The 18,057-nt window shown below is 66.0% G+C and overlaps 1 protein-coding gene across 4 annotated transcripts; it reads left to right on the top strand.

Annotated features, from left to right (window-relative positions):
* Window positions 1-1,846: 1,846 nt before the first annotated feature.
* Window positions 1,847-17,286, top strand: CBX7 (chromobox 7). Of its 4 annotated transcripts, none has more exons than XM_089307648.1 (6): window positions 1,847-2,155; window positions 3,717-3,760; window positions 9,880-9,945; window positions 11,960-12,026; window positions 14,043-14,217; window positions 14,459-17,286. In XM_089307648.1, exons 1-6 carry the CDS (start codon window positions 2,087-2,089, stop codon window positions 14,611-14,613), a joined length of 576 nt encoding a protein of 191 aa, XP_089163774.1. In that variant the 5' UTR covers window positions 1,847-2,086; the 3' UTR covers window positions 14,614-17,286. The 4 variants fall into 4 exon arrangements, with proteins under 4 accessions (XP_089163774.1, XP_069909047.1, XP_069909048.1 ...); XM_070052946.2 differs by having other exon boundaries at window positions 13,866-14,217; XM_070052947.2 differs by having other exon boundaries at window positions 1,850-2,155; window positions 14,145-14,217.
* Window positions 17,287-18,057: the final 771 nt, after the last annotated feature.

The raw sequence follows: 18,057 nt of genomic DNA, 5'->3' as shown, positions 1-18,057 counted from the left end.
TTGCTGTTGCCGCTCCACTGCCTCACTTCAAGGGGGCCTTCGGTTACTTCGTTCTCTTTGCTAGCTCCTAGCAATGGGTGCTTTCTCTCTTCTGAGCCCGACTCCACACCCGCACCTCTCCGCGGGGCTGTAGCTCTCCCCCACCACCCTCAACACATTTCCAGTCACACCCGGGTAAACACTTTACAACTGCCATTAGGAGTTTTTAAAAACTCCACCAGTTATTTAGCAATGCACCGCTTCTTCCCACACGTCGGGAACTGCGCGGGTTCTCTCTCCCTCTCTCTCTCTCTCACTTCTATGTGCTGCGGTCACAGAACGCCGTCCCACTGCTGCAGGCGTTGGAGACGGCGCCTGGGTGACCAACCGCTCAGTGTGTCTGCGCCCGCCGTCGGAGGCAGCGCTGGACAAAGTCAAGTTTACTAATCATGTTGCCAGCCCGCGGAGCAATCTTCTGTTTATTCTTCCAATTCCAGGCAGCTGTGTTCGGGCACCCCCCCCCCCCCGTCACCGGGGCGTGCCGGCCTCTCCGAGTTTCTCGGCAGTGCCGACCCCACAGCTTGCGTTCAGACCTGAAACGGTGGACTTTCCGGTAACAGGGAAGCTCGGCCGTCGGAAGTGACCTCGCCCGCGGCTCCCGACGCCGCTTCCCGACTCCTAGGACGCCCGCCCCAGCCCCCTCTGTTAGCATTTGCATGGTGCTTCCGCCATCCAGCCAGGCGGACCTGCTAGTGCCTCTCGGGGATATCTCTTGCAAATTGCGCTTCCCCGGGTCTCACGCGGGGCGAACTCATCTTTGTGTCCCAACTGCGGCGTTTAATCCGCTGGCAGCTGTTGAATTACAGGACATTTGCATTTGTATCCACCGCCCGTCCCGCTCGGGGCTGGCCAGCTCCCGGATTGTTTGCTTGGCTTTCTCCATCTATTTCCCCTTCTAATAACCTGGATAAATGTGACCGCCGTGTTTCCATTGTTTCATTGTTTGCCCGAGCAGTGACGGCAGGAATTCCTAACTCCTCGTTCCTCCCGTTCCGCCCCCGCCGCGTGGAGAGGTCCCGCGGCACACGGCGACTCCACGCACCCACGCTGGGCGCCACGGCTGCGTGTTTCCACGCGTCTGTGACGAAGGACAGGGTTCCGGCTTCGCCTCGCGCGGGCCGCCTCGCCCTGGACTCCCTGTCGCTCCAGACCTGCCCCTGGCCGCCCTCCTCCGGCCTCAGCTCTCCGTTGGCATTTCCTCTGGGGAGGACTGATGCCGGTCACGGCCATCCTCGCGCCCTCGCTCTGCAGCGCTGTCCCCCCCGCACCGGGAACACGGTTCTCCGACTTGGGCACGTTCACGCCCGAGCATCCCTAAGCTCGTGGGCACTGCCCCAGGGTCTGCCCCCCGGCTCGTCAGGTGTCCGTCTCCGTGTTCCCGCGTGTCAGGCGTTATTCTGAGAACTGGGAGCCACGGGGCGTTCTAGAGCGCGGGGCGTCCCAGGCAGGTCAGCCGCGGCCGAGACGCGGGTGCGGGGCTGAGGGCCCGGGCAGCCTCGAGGGCCGCGGCGACGCCGGACCGGGCCGGGCGGCGGGCGTGGGGCCGGGTCTGCCCCCGCCGTCCCGGGACCCCGACGTTCCCGACGGGGTGGGCAGCCGCCACGGCGGCCCAGGGCCCGCTTCCTCCTCCGCCCCGCCGAGCCCCCGCCGCTTCGCCGGCTCGCAGGCCCGGGCAGCGTTCAGGCCACGTGAGCGCCGCACCAAATTAGTCCCGCGGGCCGCGGCCCGGGAGGGGGCGGGGCCCCGAGGGGCGGGGCCTGCGCGCGGGGCGCGAGCCGGGCCCCGGCGCGCGCGCGCCCCGCCCCCTCCCCGGGCGCGCGCGCGCCCCCGCTCGCTGGCGCCGAGGAAAACGTTGCGCAGGTTCAAAAATGGAACGTCGGCGGCGTGAGGGAGCGCGAGGGGGTGTGCGCGCGTGCGCGTGCGCGTGCGCGCCCGGGCGAGGGTGACGGGGACCCCGCTTGGCCCGAGCCTCGCGCGCAGCAGCCGCGGCCCCGCAGCTCCGCCCCCGGCCCAGCCCGGCCCCGGGCCCGCTCGCCCGCCGCCCCGCATGGAGCTGTCAGCCATCGGCGAGCAGGTGTTCGCCGTGGAGAGCATCCGGAAGAAGCGCGTGCGGAAGGTGAGGCTGCCCGGGGGCGGCTCCCGGGACCCCGGCGGGGTGGCCTCGCGGCCCCCGCACCCGCCGGCGGCGCCCGCTCCACGCTGCGGGCGAGGGGGCGAGAGTGGCGCGGGGACCCCGGGGCGCCCTGGCTGCTAGGCCCGGCCCCTCCCCCCACGCGCCCCGCAGCCCGTGCCTCAGTTTCCCCGCCGCGAAGAGAAGTGAAAGTTCCCGGCGCGGCGTGCTGGGGGCCGCGGAGCCGGCCGGAGCCGAGGCTGGGCAGGGGCCGAGGGGTCCCGAGTGCTGTCCGCCGCCTCCCACCTTCGTTCCGGACTCGGGGCGACTGAGGCCCCGTTGAGGGGCCGCCTCGCCTCGCCCCGCGCGCTGGCGTGCGAGCGGGGTCTCGAACTCGGGGCGCTGGGCGCCAAGCCCCTCAAGTTGGAGGCGGAGCTCGGGAGAAGCCTGCGCCAACGCTGGACTTCGCCCTCCGCCGTCCCTGCCCCGGCGCACACCCCTCTCCCCGCCTCCCTCCCACTCCCACCCCCGGGCATCCTCGGAGCCGCTCCCTCCGGCCTGCGCCTGGACGGTGGAGCCGCGCTGGTCCGCGCCTCGGGGCCGGGCCGCGGCGGCCCGCACGTGCCGGCGGAGGGGGCTCGCCCCACGCGGGAGCCGGGCTGGGGGAGGTCCTGGGGCAGAGTTGCCTTCCTGGCGCGCACCAGGTGGTGCTGCCTCCGCTCCCCTCTGCAGCTCCCCGCAGGGGGCAGGCTGGGGGGCGGGAACAGGACCGGCTCAAGGTCAGCAGCCCGGCCTAGAGGGTTGGGGGGCTGGGCTCCGTTGACTGCCAGCCCACCACCCTCGGCTCTGGCATCCCGCGGGTCCTGAGCTTACTCCCCCCGCCCCGCTGTGAAAGGATTATTCCTTGCAGGGCAGCGGGAGCAGGTACTGGGATTACCCGCGCTGGGCAGGGGTGGTGCTCCGAACTTGGGAGCCTCCGGGCCCCAGAGAGCACGGGGAGCCCCAGGGATGCCGCCTCTCCCTGTTCCAGTGGCCGTGCCACTAATGGGGTCCGTGCTGGCTGGTCTGGGGGGACAGTGTCAGAATGTGGCCAGGACAGACCTCTGGGAGGAGGGGCCGCGTCTTGGTCAAGTCCTGTGGACAGACTTCAGGGCCCCTAGCTCTGGTGAGGGAGGCGGGGCCTGGCTCTGACACCTGAGGTGGGGGTGTCGGGATGGGGTGCCTGCAGGTGGGAATTCTAAGGGAGCCTCCCCAGAGAACCGGCCGCAGGGCGCACGCCTGCAGGCTCCTCGAGGGTCTGGGGGGGGGAGGAGCCAGGGTCTCCCACTGGGGCTCTGGACCCGGGTCTTGGGCCATGGGTGCCTGCTCGCACCTGGGCGCCGTCTGCACAGGAGGGGACGTCTGGGGCCGGCGCGGGTCCCACGCTGCAGCAGGGAGGGTGGTCGCACAGGGTGGGGGGCGGGGGTGTCTGGGACTGGGGACCCCTGTCTCTCTCCAGAGGGCTTTTACCGGCCCTCGAGTGGTGCGGGACGAGTGCGCGTCTCACCGTGTCTGTTTCTCTTCCCAGGGCAAAGTCGAGTATCTGGTGAAGTGGAAAGGATGGCCCCCAAAGTAAGGCTCCTTGGTGTCTGTCCGTCTGTCCGTCTGTCCACCTGCCCGTCGCTGCTCCGTAGGGGGCAGCTGACCGCGCTTTGTCACCCTCTTCTCTGGGTCTCAGTGGTCCCCCTGCCCGGCAAGGAGCGCCCAGGGGCCACCAGCTGCCCCCTTCCTTTGCCGCCCAGTGTTGCCTCCGCCCTGTGCTGGCAGGGAGAAGCCAAGGGCCAGCACCTTGGCTTCGGGGCCGGCGCAGCGCTGGGTGAGTCCGCAGAGCCGCACGGCCGAGTGCGCCTGCTTTAGGAGGCACTTGGAGTCCAGAGAGTGGGTTCCCAGCCAGCCTCTGAGGGAGCTGTGATCCTGACGGCTCAGAGAGGGCAAGCAGCTTGCCTTGGGTCACACAGCAAGTGCAGCAGAGCGGGGACTTGAACTAGGGCTTCCCACTTCGAGGCCCTCTGTGTGCCTCCATAACCCCCCCATCTCTGCCGCAGAGGCCGGGGGCTGGGTCTCACCCCTCTCCCACTGGCTCCATCTCTCTTGCCCCAGGCCCAACTAGGAATCTTCCCACGAACCAGTCAGGTCCCAGCAGCAGGTTGGAGAGGGAACGAGCCCGCGTGGGGCCTCCCCATTGGCCTACAGATGCCCCACCCCCTGGAGACCGACTGCTGGAAACCCCCTCTGTGCAGGGCTGTGCTGCGGGTGCCGGTGGTTTTCTGCTGAGGCCGCGGAGCCGGTGTCGCTGAGCTGGTATTAGGACAGCCCCTACTGCCTCAGCTTTCCTCTGTGAAATGGGCTCAGCAGTCCAGGCCCTGCTCCCAAGAGGACAGGCGCAGGACGCAGTGGCCCTGGTGGAGACGGGCTTGTTTCCCCCTGACGCCCTCCTCCAGGGCGAGCAGAGGCGAGCTCTGGCCTGGGTGCAGGTGCGGTCAGGGGAGCCGGGGGAGGCAGAGGCCCTGACTCCGGGTGCCGCCGCCCCTCGCGGCTAAGGCAGCAGAAGGCACCAGGGCTCCGGGGACCGGCCTTGGCTCTGCCGGTCCGCCTCTCCGTGGCCCATCTTGTGAAAGGTTTGGTTCTCTAGCAGAGGCCCTCAGCAGCACAAAGTTGTTGCTGCCGCGTTGCTGCCCCGAACATCTGCCGATCAGAGCTTCAGCCTGCGGGGGGGGGGGGCCTGCCAGCACCGGGCCTGCACGGCTTTCCTTGGCTTGTGCCGGCCTTGGGTCCACCGGCTCCCTAGGCAGAGACCACCAGAAGGGGCCTCAAGCTTGCCCTTGGAAACAGGCGGTGTGAGTGAGGGGCGCAGCGGTTAGCTCGCCTCCTGCGACACCTGCATCCCACGTGGGAAAGCCTGGTTCAAGTCCCGGCGCCTTCACTTCTGACCCAGCTTCCTGCCAGTGCACCCTGGGAGGCAGCAGGTGACAGTGCAAGCACCCGCGTCCCTGCCACCCACGTGGGAGACCCGCTGGGGTTCTGGGCTCCTGGCTGCAGCCTGGCCCAGCCCTGGCTGTTGCTGCTTGCGGAGGGTACCAGCAAGATGGAAAGTTCTTTCTCTCACTTTGTCACTGCCTTTCAAGTAAATAAAAGTAAATAAAACATATATATGTATATTTTATTTATTTAGAGGCAGAGAGAAATGGAGCTAGGAGCTCCTACCTGCTGTCACTCCCCGCATGCCTGTCCTAGCCCCTGGCTGGGGCAGAAGCCAGGAGCCAGGAACCCAGTCCAGGTCTCCACGTGGGTGGCGGGAACCCGGGTACTTGAGCCTCCACCCCTGTGGCTCAGGGTCTACGTCAGCAGGAAGCCGGGCCAGGAGCAGGGCTGGCGTGGAACGCAGGTGCCTTATATGAGACAGCCATGTCCCGCCCCGCGCCTGTCTTTGCTCTTGGAGAGTTGGACCAGGTGACCTGGGACACCTCCCTCCGGCACAGGGGGGTTGGGACGTTCAGATGGTGGGCCGTGATTGGTGCTGGCTCCGCCCCCGCTGGGGAGCACGGGGAGGGGTGCAGTGGCCTCTGGGTGTCGGGCCCGTGCCTGTGGCAGGAAGGGGGCACAGGGCATGCCGCCCTCCACGGCGGCTCCGGGCAGCCTCAGGTATGACCCACGCAGCCGTGTCATTCTGCAGACGGGGAAGCTGGGGCCCCGGGCGGCCGCATGCCACGTGGTACCCGCTTCACGCTGACCACGTGCCACCCGTGGGAGACAGGGCCGCTGCCAGCCACTCCCACCTCACGCGCGGGGACCCGGAGGTTCAGCCTGGGGAAGGCAGGAGAAGCAGGGCCCGCTGTGCCCAGCTCTGTCTTCAGCCTCCCCTCGGCAGGCGGCCTTGCTGGGGAAGAGACGGAGAGGCCAGGAGCGGGCAGCGGGGGCAGCCTCTGCCCGGCCTGGGCGCGCGGGCTGGGCAGTGCCAGTCTGCGGGGTGGGGGTGGGTGACTCAGGTCGTCCCCTCAGCAGCCACCCTCAGGTGGCGGGGACTTCAGGCCCCTCAAGTTTCCTGCACCCACACTCCAGGGCGGCCCTCCCTCCAGAGCAGGTGGCACGCGCGGTGGGGGGGGGCGACTGGGGGGCTGGGAGCCTCCCTGCCCCCCCCCACCCGCGGGGGGTGGTAATTGCCAGCCACGGGAGCTGCCTGCACCCGAGATCCCCGCGTGCCTGCCCAGGACCCTGCCGCTGCCCCTGTGGGGATGCCTGCCTCTCTCCCACTTGGGAAAGCCCAGCGATGGATGGCGTCAGGGGCCCAGCAGGAGCCAGGCTGCCAGTCAGTGCGCCCGTTACCAGCCAAGTCTTGGCCCATTTGATTGCCCACGGCAATGCATTTTACAGATGCAGAGCAGAGCCTGTCCAGGGCGCACAGCGCAGGCTGCCCGGCCGGCTCGGGGGCCTGCTCCCTGGGACACAGGGACCAGGTGACCGGGAAGGAGCCTGTCTGTCGGCCTTTTGGCCATTTCGGTGGGAAGTGCTCCGCCTGAGACTGGCCTGTCTTTGAATTGTGGTTGATCGGTCAGCTGTGTGCCGCGGGCCAAGCCCTCAGCCGCCCTGTGCCTCCATTTCCCCATCGTGGCGCTAGGCCCGCACGGTCCGGCAGAAGACTGCCTTAGACGAGGGGAGAGCCTCAGCAGGGGTTTCTCTGCCAAGGCGGGGGTCGGACGGCGGCAGCGGGGTGGGCCCGGCTTCCCGTGGACCCGACTGGCGCTCGTTCGCGTGTGCTGCGTTGCCCACGGTGCAGCCCCGGCTCTGGGCGCCTTCGGGTCAGCCCTTCCAGTCCTCACCACAGCCCGAGGCGACGCCCCCAGCCCCCAGCGGTCGCAGTGCTCTGGGGGTCTGGGGGAGGCCTGGCTCTGCAGGGTCGCTAGGGTGGCCGCACCCGCCCCGCGGCGCCTGCGTCACACCTCGGCAGTGCCCCGCGCTCGCCTCCCCGGGGAGAGCCCGGCCTTGGCCGGACACACGGTTACCCGCTCCCCGACGCGCCCCGAGCCCCAGTCCGATCGGGCTTGTTTACCCGGCTTGGGGGCGGGGCGCGGCGGTCACGTGGCCGTGTTTATCTCCGAGCCGGCGCCTTTGTCCCCGCCCCCTTTGGTTGGCCCGGTAATCGAGGCGCGCGCCCTTCCCGTGCGTTCGTGCGTGCGCGCGGCCGGAGGGGTGGAACCGGAGCCGCCTCTGGCCCCTCCCACTACGCGCCCGCTCTCCGCCCCGCCGGCTCGCCGAGGGTCCCGGGCGAGGGGCGGGATGCTGGGGCGCTGGTGCCTGCCCGCCGTCTGTTCCCCGCCCCCGGCCGCCAGGTGCGGCCCGGTTCCCTGCGACCGCGGCTGCCCCAGGTGTAGCCGCGGCCCGGCCGCTTGCTGGCCCAGTGACCGTGGCAAACCAGGTGCCTCACCTGTGCACCGCGGGCTGAAACCTCAGAGCTCGCCTCCGACCGTCGGGGAGGGGCGGGGTCTTGCTGTAGCTCTCGCACCTGCTGGTACTGTGGCTGCGGCGGGTTTTTTAAGAAATGGGGGATTAGAGGAGGATAGCAGCTCGCCGGGGGTCAGAGGCGGCCCCTCGGCCGGGAGTGGGCAGGGTGCGCGGGCCGCGGGGTCGGGCGGCGGCTGGAGAGAGGCACACCCGCGCCCCCGCCTGCCTGAGCCCCGACCCCGGGGGAGACCCCGAGGCGGCGGCCTGAGTGCGGCCTCACCCGGTTCCAGAGCACCCGGTTTCCCTGTGGTTGCAGGAGGCGGGTGGGGGTGGGCAGGGGCGCTGAGGACCTGGCTCTCCAGGCGCTCCCCGGAGGGGCAGGGTGCCCAGGAGGAGAGCGCAGCTCGGGCAGAGGCAGAGCAGGCCTTGCTGCTGAGCGCCGCTGGTGTTTGACAGGTGTTCCCGCTCAGCTTAGCATCAAGATTTCTTTTTTGTTTCAAAGATTTCTTGACTTATTGAAGGAGTTGAGAGAGAGAGCTTCCATCTGCGGGTTCATTCCCCAGATGGCTGCAATGGCCAGGCCAAAGCCAGGAGCCAGGAGCGTCTGCATCCCACATGGATGCGGGGGCCCAGGGAGCTGGGTCATCTGCTGCATTTCCAGGCACAGTCACGAGGAGCTGGACCGGAAGTGAAGCAGCCGGGACTCGAACCGGCGCCCATATAGGATGCTGGTGTCCCTGGCAACAGCTTTGCCTGCAATGCCGCAGCACTGGTCCCAAGATCAAGGTTTGAGTTGAGTTGACTGGGAGACAACAGGGCAAGTGTTCTACCCGGCCTCTGTGCCCTACCTCCCGTCTCCATTTTATCCAGCGCAGCTCTGGTTAGGATCATAAAGTGCAGATCCTACTCTCACACGTGTGTGTATGCATGTACTGCGTATGCTTTTTAAACGTTAGACAAGGGAGAGAGCAAGCCCCCATTCCCTGCCTCCTTCCCCAAATGCCTGCAGTGGCCAGGACTGGGCCAGGGCCAACGCTGGGGGCCAGGAACTAGAGCTGCCTCCCAGGGCCTGTGTGGGCAGGAAGCTGGAACCGAGCCAGGAATGGAACATATGTGTGTTCAATTGAAAAGTCTTTTATGGTTGTATCTTTATGGCGTATGATACTGGATTTTCTTCATTTATGGAAGTCATAAAGTTTGCTTTTAAAAATAAAATAATGTGATGGGCTGGCGCTGTGGCAAAAGAGGTAAAGCCATTGCCTGTGATGCCAGCGTCCCACACGGGCGTCAGTTCGTGTCCCTGCTGCTCCGCTCCTGAGCGGGCTTCCTGCTAATGCCTTGGAGGAAGCTGCGGAAGGTGGCCCAAGAACTTGGGCCCCTGCCACCCACGTGGGAAACTTGGATGAACCTCCTGGCTCCCGGCTTCAGCCTGGCCTAGGCCTGGCCATTGCAGCCACCTGGGGAGTGAATCAGTGGGTGGAAGATTCTCTCGCTCTGTCTTTTCCTCTCTGTAACTCTGTCTTTCAAGTAAATCTATCTTTTAAAAATGGTTTGAGCAAAACATGGTGACGTGCTGTGAAGGCAGGTACTAAGGACACAAGTGCAGGGGCAGGGGGCCAGGGCCGCAGCAGGTGTCACAGGGTGGCACCCCAGAGGCTGAGCTGTGGGGCCGCTGTCTGGTCTGGAGGTGGTGGGAGATGGCCGTGGAGGTAGCGGGGGCCTGCCCCAGGGGCACGGAACCACTGGGTCACCAGAATTTACCAGATCCCCGCTGTGTGCTAGGCCCCGAGTCAAGGGGCCTTGAGACCTGGCTGGGATGGCACAGACACGCCTGTGCTGAGGAGGGGAGGGGCTGGGCTGGCAGGGGTGGGGGGCAGCAGCGGCGCGAGCCCCCTGGGCTCTGCCCTCAATACCTCCATGCAGTCAGCCGGCAGAATCCCTCGCAGGTGGGACGCTGAGCCCCTGAGCCATGGGTCAGTGCTCGAGGTTGCCCGGCTGTCGAGGGGCAACCTCGCAGGCCCGTCCTCTCCCAGGCACCGAGGGTCTCGGGCGAATGTGAGGGCTAGTGGGTTAGAATGGGATGGAGTGAGGAGAGTTTGGTGTCCCTGGAGCCCACAGGAGACCAGGCGTGGGCCCAGCCCTTTGAGCAGGCCGCAGTCACCTTATCAGGAAGAGGCCCAGGCTTGCCAGGGGTGGCCTTTGCAAAGCCAGGTGGAGGCCGGCCAGTGCTGACCTCTTGTTCCTGTCCCCAGGTACAGCACGTGGGAGCCGGAGGAGCACATCCTGGACCCCCGTCTCGTCATGGCCTACGAGGAGAAGTAAGGGGTTCCCACTGCAGCGGGCCGGCCTCACTGGACCTGAGGTGTCCTGGGGAGCCGGAGCCCGCCGCTGGCTTGCCCTGGGCAGAGGTCCAACGGGGGGGTGGGGCTGGAGGCGTCTGACCAGGCAAGTGGTGGGTGCTGAGCCCCGGGCCAGCGAGGCCCTGCGCCCTCTCCTGTTGCTGGGAGGTGTGGGCTGTAGCGTGGCCCTGGTGCTGCCTCCCAGAGGTGCCCTGTGTGCAGGTGGCCAGGTCAGTGATGGTCTGGTGGCAGAGTCTCGCCAGGAGCAGGCTGGGGAGGCCCAGCGAGGCCGAGAGGGAGTGTGGCCTTGGGAGCCGCGGTGTCTGCATCAGCTGACCACACCCTTCCCCTGCGCCCTCAGACAGCCTGAGGCTGTCCCATACCTTTACGCAAAATGGATTTTCCACTTGGCCTGGCGCAGCCGCCTCCTGAGACAGGGATGAAGGTGTCACTGGACAGGTGGGGACACAGCTCTGAGGAGCTCGGGCCCGTCCAGGAGCTCCGCTGGCCAGTGGCACGATGGGGCTCCCTGGGCTCCCTCCAGGTCGCCACTGCGCTCTTGGGCTTCTCCCCAGGAGGCTGCCTGCTGCTGACTTGAAGGCCAAGTTTTCGTTGTCCCTCTTTGAAAGTCAGAGTGTCTGTGTCGAACAGCTTCCCTCTGCTTCCTTGGGTGCTTGGCGGGGCTTTGGTCACCAGGGTCATGGAGGGGGGGCTTGGAATGTGGCGAGGGGGGCAGTGGGCAGCTCTCCAGGGCCCAGAGTAGAGCCCTCCGTCTGGCCTCAGGTGGCGGCTAGCAGGTGTGGCCATTGCCACCAAGAGCCCCTCATGCATCCCAGCTGGACACGTGGGGTTCCTGAGAGGTGGGGCTGCGCTGCCCAACTCCTGCTTCCTGGTGGCCTCTGAAGTGGGGGCTACAGAAAGCAGATGGGACGAAGTGAGACAGGAGGCAGAGGGAAATGCTGCTGGGTTCTGCACACACGTGCGCGCACACACACATGCACGCACAGTGCACACACATGTATACACACATACACAGTGTACACACAGTGCACATACATGTATATACACAGTACACACAAATGCATACACACATACACAGTGTACACACAATGCACACACATGCATACACACATGTGCACGCACACACTTGTATGCATGCACAGTGCACACACATGTATACACACATGCACACACATACACACGTGCACACACACACTTGTATACATGCACAGCGCACACACATGTATACACACATGCACACACAGTGTACGCACACACTTGTATGCATGCACAGTGCACACACATGTATATACACAGTGTATGCACAGTGCACACACATGTACACACGTGCACGCACACACTTGTATGCACGCACAGTGCACACACATGTATATACACAGTGTACGCACAGTGCACACACAGTGTACGCACAATGCACACATGTGCACACACGTGCACACACGTGCACACACACCTTTGGCACTGTTCTTTGGAGCCTCTGGTTGTGCTGCCTGGTGTGCAGTGTGTGTGGCCCTACGGTAAGCATCCTCTGCTGGTGCCCTGGTGCCTGTATGTGTGTGTGAGGACAGCACCCGGCAGGGTGACAGGTCCACCAAGCAGCCTTCCCTCCCCTCCCCGAGCAGATGGTACAGACAGACAGGGGCCTGTCCTCCCCAGGGTCCTTCAGATCCCAGAGAGGGCAGGCTGGGTAGTGTCCCTGGCATCCAGGGCAGGTGAGGCGCAGGTGTGTGCGCAGCTGTCCTCAGAGCAGAGTCGGGGCTCTGCTGGGGGCCGTCGCAGTGGCTTAGGGCGGAGCCTGTCTGGAACAGCCCCTGGGTCCTGCCTCAGTGGCCAGTTTACCAGATGGGAAGACTGGGCTCTGCAAGGCAGGTGGGGAGGTCTGGGGCGGGTCTGGGGCGGGTCTGGGGTGGGGCGCGCCTTCCCCTAGACGTCACCAGCGTCTCCTTTTCTCTTGCCGCCTGCCTCGCCCCAGGGAGGAGAGAGACCGAGCGTCGGGGTATAGGAAGAGAGGTCCGAAACCCAAGCGGCTTCTGCTGCAGGTAACGCGGCCGGCCCCGCACCTGCTCCCCCTGCCCACAGGCCCTGCCGCCCCGCCCCTCCCAGGGCGCTGCAGGGGACGCACATGGAGGGGGGGCTGGGGCTCAGGAAGACGCCCTGCATGGACCAACCCTCAGGGAGGGAGGACATGTGGCTACAGAATCCCAGAGGGCTTGAAAGCTTAGAAATCCTGCAAACAGGCCTTCTTGCCCAAAGTCCCAAGCATAAAATTGTAATATTTGGGGATCTTACAAACTTCCGAAGTGAGGGGAATGCGGGACCCTCAGAATCCTGGAACCACAGCCGTGGAGTATCTGGCTCCCAGGAATGGTCGTTTCTGAGTAGGAAGGGCTGTAGGGCCTCCCCAGTGCTGTCTGGTGGGTTCCTGCGTCTCAGCTGTTGGGGGCACTGTGCTGACCTCAGTGGTTCGCAGTGAAGCAGTGGGGGGTTTGTGGTTCTGGGCAAGCCTCTGGCCTTGTCTGTTGGGGTCTTCTGACTGCAATGGGGGAGGTAGGAATACCCACGCTCCCTAATGTAATGAGCCCCCTGGGGATTCACAGTCGAATGATGTGGAGACGGGGACCGTGTGCAGTGTGGCCACCCTGGTGGTAGAGCATCCAAGCTTCTGCCCGCGCCGTGCACCGTGGGCCTGCTGGGACTTGGGTCCGAGGACAGGAAGTAACGCCTCCAGGGCAGGTGTATCGGTCACTGTCGCTGGCGGATGGGTTACCCCTCACTCCGCAACTTGAGGCAGCGAATCGGGGAGCGCCTTCCTGGCCATTGCGTGTCTCCTCTGCTAGCCTGGGGGCCGTGCTGCGTTGCTGCTGCCTTGCCTGGCTGTGGGTGGCCGGTCCCTCACCACGGGGGCCTCCCCGTAGGGCTGCTAGGACAGCCTCACCGTATGGCCGCTCTTCCCAGAGTGGGTGGCCCGAGAGAGAGGCTCGAGGTCACACCCCACGCACACGGGCCTGGATCCAGGGCAGTCACGTGGGGACCGCCCTGGAGCCAGCTACTGGGTCTCTACACTGTTTCACTAGAGGGAACCAGGGCTCAGGGCAGCCGGGGCCAGCAGCAGGAACCCCGCCATGTGACTCTGGGAGCTCCTGGGGCCCTGGCAGTGGTGACGAGAGCCTTGTGGAATGGAAGGGGAGTCCCTGGGCTCTCGTTGCCTGTGGCAGAGGCAGGAGTGGGCTTTGACGGAGCTGGGGGCGGGGGGATTTTCCCACCCCTTCCACCTGAGACTTCTCCCATCGCTGTGTTGCCGGCACCGCGCCTGGTCCGGGGGTGTGGGTCTGTGGTGACAGGTGTGACGGGGTCATCTGGGGGTGATCGGGATCTCCCAGCATCTTGCCACCAGGGTTCTGTCTAGAATTCATGCAGGTCCCTTCCAGATCGGATCAGCAGGGGCGAGGCGGGCCAGAGCCGCGGGCACGTGTGCAGGCCGCTGGCAGAGCTGTCCCTGGCGGCGGCTGTCGCGATGCCCACACCGTGGCCCCCGCGTCACACCGCCTTGCCCCAGCGAGCCGGCCCGTTTCAGCTTTGGCGGTCATTTGGGAAGTGGGGGCCCTTCCTTAAACTGAAGGTGAAGCTCCTGCTCTGTTGCTTCACCAACGCGGACTTTCTCTCCGTCTTTGGTTTGTGCCTCCTGTGTGCTGTAACGCTGTGCAGCGAAGGGGTCAGCCTGGGGGTGCCCAGCCGTGGGCAGATGAGACCGCACCCGGGCCCACCCGGCGACGCGGCCGGGCCGAGGGGAGGGCTGGCGAGGGGGTGCTGGGGGGGCCGAGCCGTGGCGGTGGGTTGGAGGCGGGGCTGACCCGCCGTGCCCTGGCTTGCCCCTGCAGCGGCTGTACGGCATGGACCTGCGGAGCTCCCACAAGGCCAAGGGCAAGGAGAAGCTGTGCTTCTCCCTGACGCGCCCGCTCGGCAGCGGGAGCCCCGAGGGGGTGGTCAAGGCGGGGGCGCCCGAGCTGGTGGACAAGGGCCCCTTGGTGCCCACCCTGCCCTTCCCGCTCCGCAAGCCTCGCAAGGCCCACAAGTACCTGCGGCTCTCGCGCAAGAAGTTCCCGCCCCGCGGGCCCAGCCTGGAGAGCCACAGCCATCGACGGGAGCTCTTCCTGCAGGAGTCAGCGCCCCCAGACGCCCTGCAGGCGGCCGGCGAGTGGGAGCCCACAGAGCAGCCCCCCGAGGAGGAGGGTAAGTGGGCATCGGAGCGGACCGGCGCTCCCAGCACGGCATAGCTGCCGACACAGTCAGGCCGACTCAGGCTGAGCACCTGCCCTCGGTCTCTCGTCCTGCTGCGGAGGACGCTCGGGGCCTGGCCCTGAGCTGGCTGGAAACACGGAGGGGAGTGGGGGGTGGCCCTGCTGCCGCGGTGCCCACCTGCACACCTTATTGTCGGCACCGTGTCTCTGTCTCTGTCTCCTGGCTGCAACAGATGCAGACGCGGCCGACGGGCCCCCTCCCTGGACACCCGCGCTCCCCCAGAGTGAGGTGACCGTGACCGACATCACCGCCAACTCCATCACCGTCACCTTCCGAGAGGCCCAGGCGGCTGAGGGCTTCTTCCGAGACCGCAGCGGGAAGTTCTGAGTCGCCACGTCTGCTCTTCTTAAACTGTTTGCTTCTGGGCTTGGGGTGGGCACTCCCAGAGCTGGGGAGGGGTCCCGGGAGGGGTCATTATTTTATTTAAACAAATACCAAGCAGAAGGAGGAGTGAAGTTGCCAGCGCCCTCCACCACCCTGGCCTTCCTCCGTGGGGGCCGAGCACAGGGAGGCCTCTGGCCAGGGCTGGGGAGGCCAGCAGCGCTCTGTCTCCGGTGCCGTCTCCTGGACAGGAGGGGACGGGGGACGGCCACCCGGCTCCGTTGTCATCTCTAGAGGCGCACCAGCTGGTTCTAGAAGCTGGAGGAGCTGGAAGGCCCAGGTCCCCTCCCTTGAGCAGCCCTCCCCTCTTGGGTTGACCCCCCTACACCTTTTTTTTTTTTTTTTTTTTAGCCTGGGTCTTTGTTGCAAACTTTCCCTCCAAAGCCGAGGTCGTGGAGGCCAGCTTGAGCGCAGGGCTGGGGCAGGGGAAGGACGGGAGGAAGGGTTTCTCCGCCCCCCAGGGAGCAGCTGCCAGCCAGGCCCCTCTGAGCGCTCCCCTTCCCCCGCCACCGGCCGTGCACGCGCCCAGCACGCAGCCCACTGCACAGGTGCGCACACACTGCCCTCCCTGGCTGCGTTCACAGTGCCTGTGACCGTGGGGTCTGCAGCCGTGTCCGCGTGCCCGCGTGGCTGTGGCTGTCTGCAGACGTGTCTATGTGACCATGGTATCTGTATCCATATCTATGTGTCCACGTGACCGTGGTATCTGCAGCCGTGTCCACATGACCATGGCTGTCTGCAGATGTGTCCGCGTGTCCATGTGACCATGACTGTCTGCAGATGTGTCCATGTGTCCACGTGACCGTGGTGTCTGCAGCCGTGTCCACGTGTCCGCGTGACCGAGGTGAGCAGCCGTGTCCAATGGGCCTTGCAAACCTCGCTGAGTAACCCTGACTAGGTGAATGTGAGGCAAAGCACAGCACAAGGAAACTTGCCGCAGCCCCCACTGCCCGCCCCGCACGCACACTCCTGCCGGGCCCTCCCAGCGCCCTTCGCTTGCAGGGTCAGCAGAGGCCGGGCTTGGCCCCAGGAGGGTCCGATCCTCCTCCCTGGTTCTTGTTCCTTCTCACTCAGGTGACTTCACAGCCCCCACTGTTTGCTCTGCACCCCCCCATCCCTGCCCCCAGGCCACTCTGCATGTGGGCGTGGCTGTGGTGGTCTGGGGGAGGAACGTCCCGCCACTTCTCAGGGCAGCCTCACTCCAGAATCCCTCCTCCTCCGCTCTGTCCTCTCTGGCCGAGCTCGCTGTCCCCTGGGGCGCGGGCTGTGCTGGGTGGTGGGTGAGGCCAGGCCAGGGCTGTGTCTGCCAGGCAGTGGGCGCAGAGGCTCCAGGCCGGTAGCTGTCAGCCAGCGAGGGTGGCTTCTGGGGAGGGGATAGGAGAGCGGGGAGGAGGCCGGCCCCCACCTTGCACTGCTGTCAGCTTGAGGCCAGGGGCCCTGGAGGCCGCCTGCCCCTCTGCACCCCCAGCTCAGCTATGACTGCGAGGCAGGGACGCCCCCCTTCCCACACCAAAGCTCCCTGGGAGGCTGTCAGCCAGGTCAGTTCCGTGCTTCCACTGGGGGTGATCCCTTCTTGGGTGACCTCATTCAGCCCTGGCCCCGGGAATGGAGTCCGGGGGAATCGCTACCCACCCCGCCGAGGGTCCCTGGGGAGGGAAGGGGGCTCTTCCTGCGCAGGGGCTCTCGGTAGGGGTGGGGGTCGCGGGGTTGCTCCAGTTGGCCGTGTTGGCCCGTGGCTGTGGGATGTGGCGGCAGTCTGTCCCCGTTCCTGGGACACACGCTGCGTCCTGCTCCCTGGGCATTCGGCCCTGCTGTTGCGCAGGCCAGCGCCGTGGCTGCAGCAGCGGAACTTCTCTCTTTGGAGCCCTGTGGCCCAGGGAAGCTGGACACCGGGACGCGGCCCTGAGAGGCCCAGCTCTGGCTGCCCTGGGGCTCATGGCCAGTCATGAGCCAGCTGCTTGGCAGGCAGGGCTGGTGGCCATCGGGACCTTCTCCAGCCCGGGGCAGGTGACCCCTGCAGGGGGTTGGGTGTGGCCAGGGAGTGTCCCAACAGGGGCCAGGTGAGAGCAGGCCAGGGGGACGGTGCCCGCCCACTCCCACCTGAAGCCCCCCAGACGGCCAGTACTCGGGGTGGGGGTCTTGGAAGGCGTACAGCCCCTGCCTTGGTTTCCCCGGCCCACCCCACTCTGAATGTAGAGACCCGTGGGTGTTTCCCTCTTGCTGTGGGGCTGGGAACCAGGGCCCCTGGCTGGCGCTGGGATGATCCCCGTTGCCAACGTCTGCTCGTCCCTTGCTCCGGGGGACAGCGCCAGGCTCCTGTCCAGTGGTCTGGCCTTTGCTTTACACGCGCGAGTGGCCGCCGGGTCTCAGCGCAGGAGTTGCTTCCTTTGCACAGAATGGGCGGAGCTTTGTTCAGACTCAATGAATGTACCGGGACGGGTGGGCGCGGCGGCCCGGCACAGCTCTCGGGTGACGCGCTGGGCGGCAGAGCGGGTGCACAGTGCGCTTCTATTTTTGTACTGATGTTGGTAAGAGACTGTATAGCATCTATTTATTTAGATGATTTATCTGGTAAATGAGGCAAAATTATTAAACACACAGTAAAGATGATTTTAAAAAGCTCTTGGGTTTCAGATCCTTTGCCCCTGAGGCGGCCCCTCTGTGCCGAGGAGTGACCGTGATGCTGACCATGGGGAAGGCTGGCCCTCTGGGAAAGTCCCTGGCTCAGGGCCGCGGAGCTCCCCACCCTCCTCCTCCCTGTGTGGCCGCCCTGCCCACCGCGCCCCTGCAGCACGCGCAGCGCGTCTCACTGCTCTGGGGGGCTCTCCCCCCGCAGTGCTGGGCTCTGCGGCTTCCCGTGACCCGGCTTCCGGTCGCTTCACTGTGTCGCTGCCTCCCCACCAGAGTGATCTGCTCCAGACCCCGGGGCAGCCAGCGCCCGGCGTGTTGAGTTGTAGGTTCTGGAACCAGGACCGTTAGGGAGCAACACCCTCACCTGTTTGCTCCCTCAACCCAGCACACCACCACCCCCACCCCGAGACAGGGGGAGAGCCCTCCGGGCACATCTGGCCACGGGCACGTGGGGCTGGTGCTGGCGGGAAGAGGCCGTCGCAGCTGGCCACAGCTGTGCAGACGCACAGGCGGGAGGCGTTCGGGGCCGGCATCATCAGACACAGGGGTTGATTGTTGGGAGACGAGGGAGACGTCAGCATGATGCCTGGGGGACCGCAGGTGGGGCGCCTGTGACAAAGTCCCAGCTACTCAGCTTCCGGTCCTGTCAGAGGAGGCAGGAAGGGACGGTGAGCCTCCTGCTCTCTGGGCGGGTGTCCCCTGCTGGGCGTGAACCCGATATGGGCTGCCGCGGCTTCGAGGGGACAGGGCAGGTGGGCA

This window comes from Oryctolagus cuniculus, chromosome 11, assembly GCF_051225735.1.
Source record: "Oryctolagus cuniculus isolate XC-2025 breed Fujian yellow rabbit chromosome 11, ASM5122573v1, whole genome shotgun sequence".
Lineage (NCBI taxonomy): Eukaryota > Metazoa > Chordata > Mammalia > Lagomorpha > Leporidae > Oryctolagus > Oryctolagus cuniculus.
Note: the sequence above shows the minus strand (reverse complement) of the source record. Positions and strands in the feature narration are given on the sequence as shown.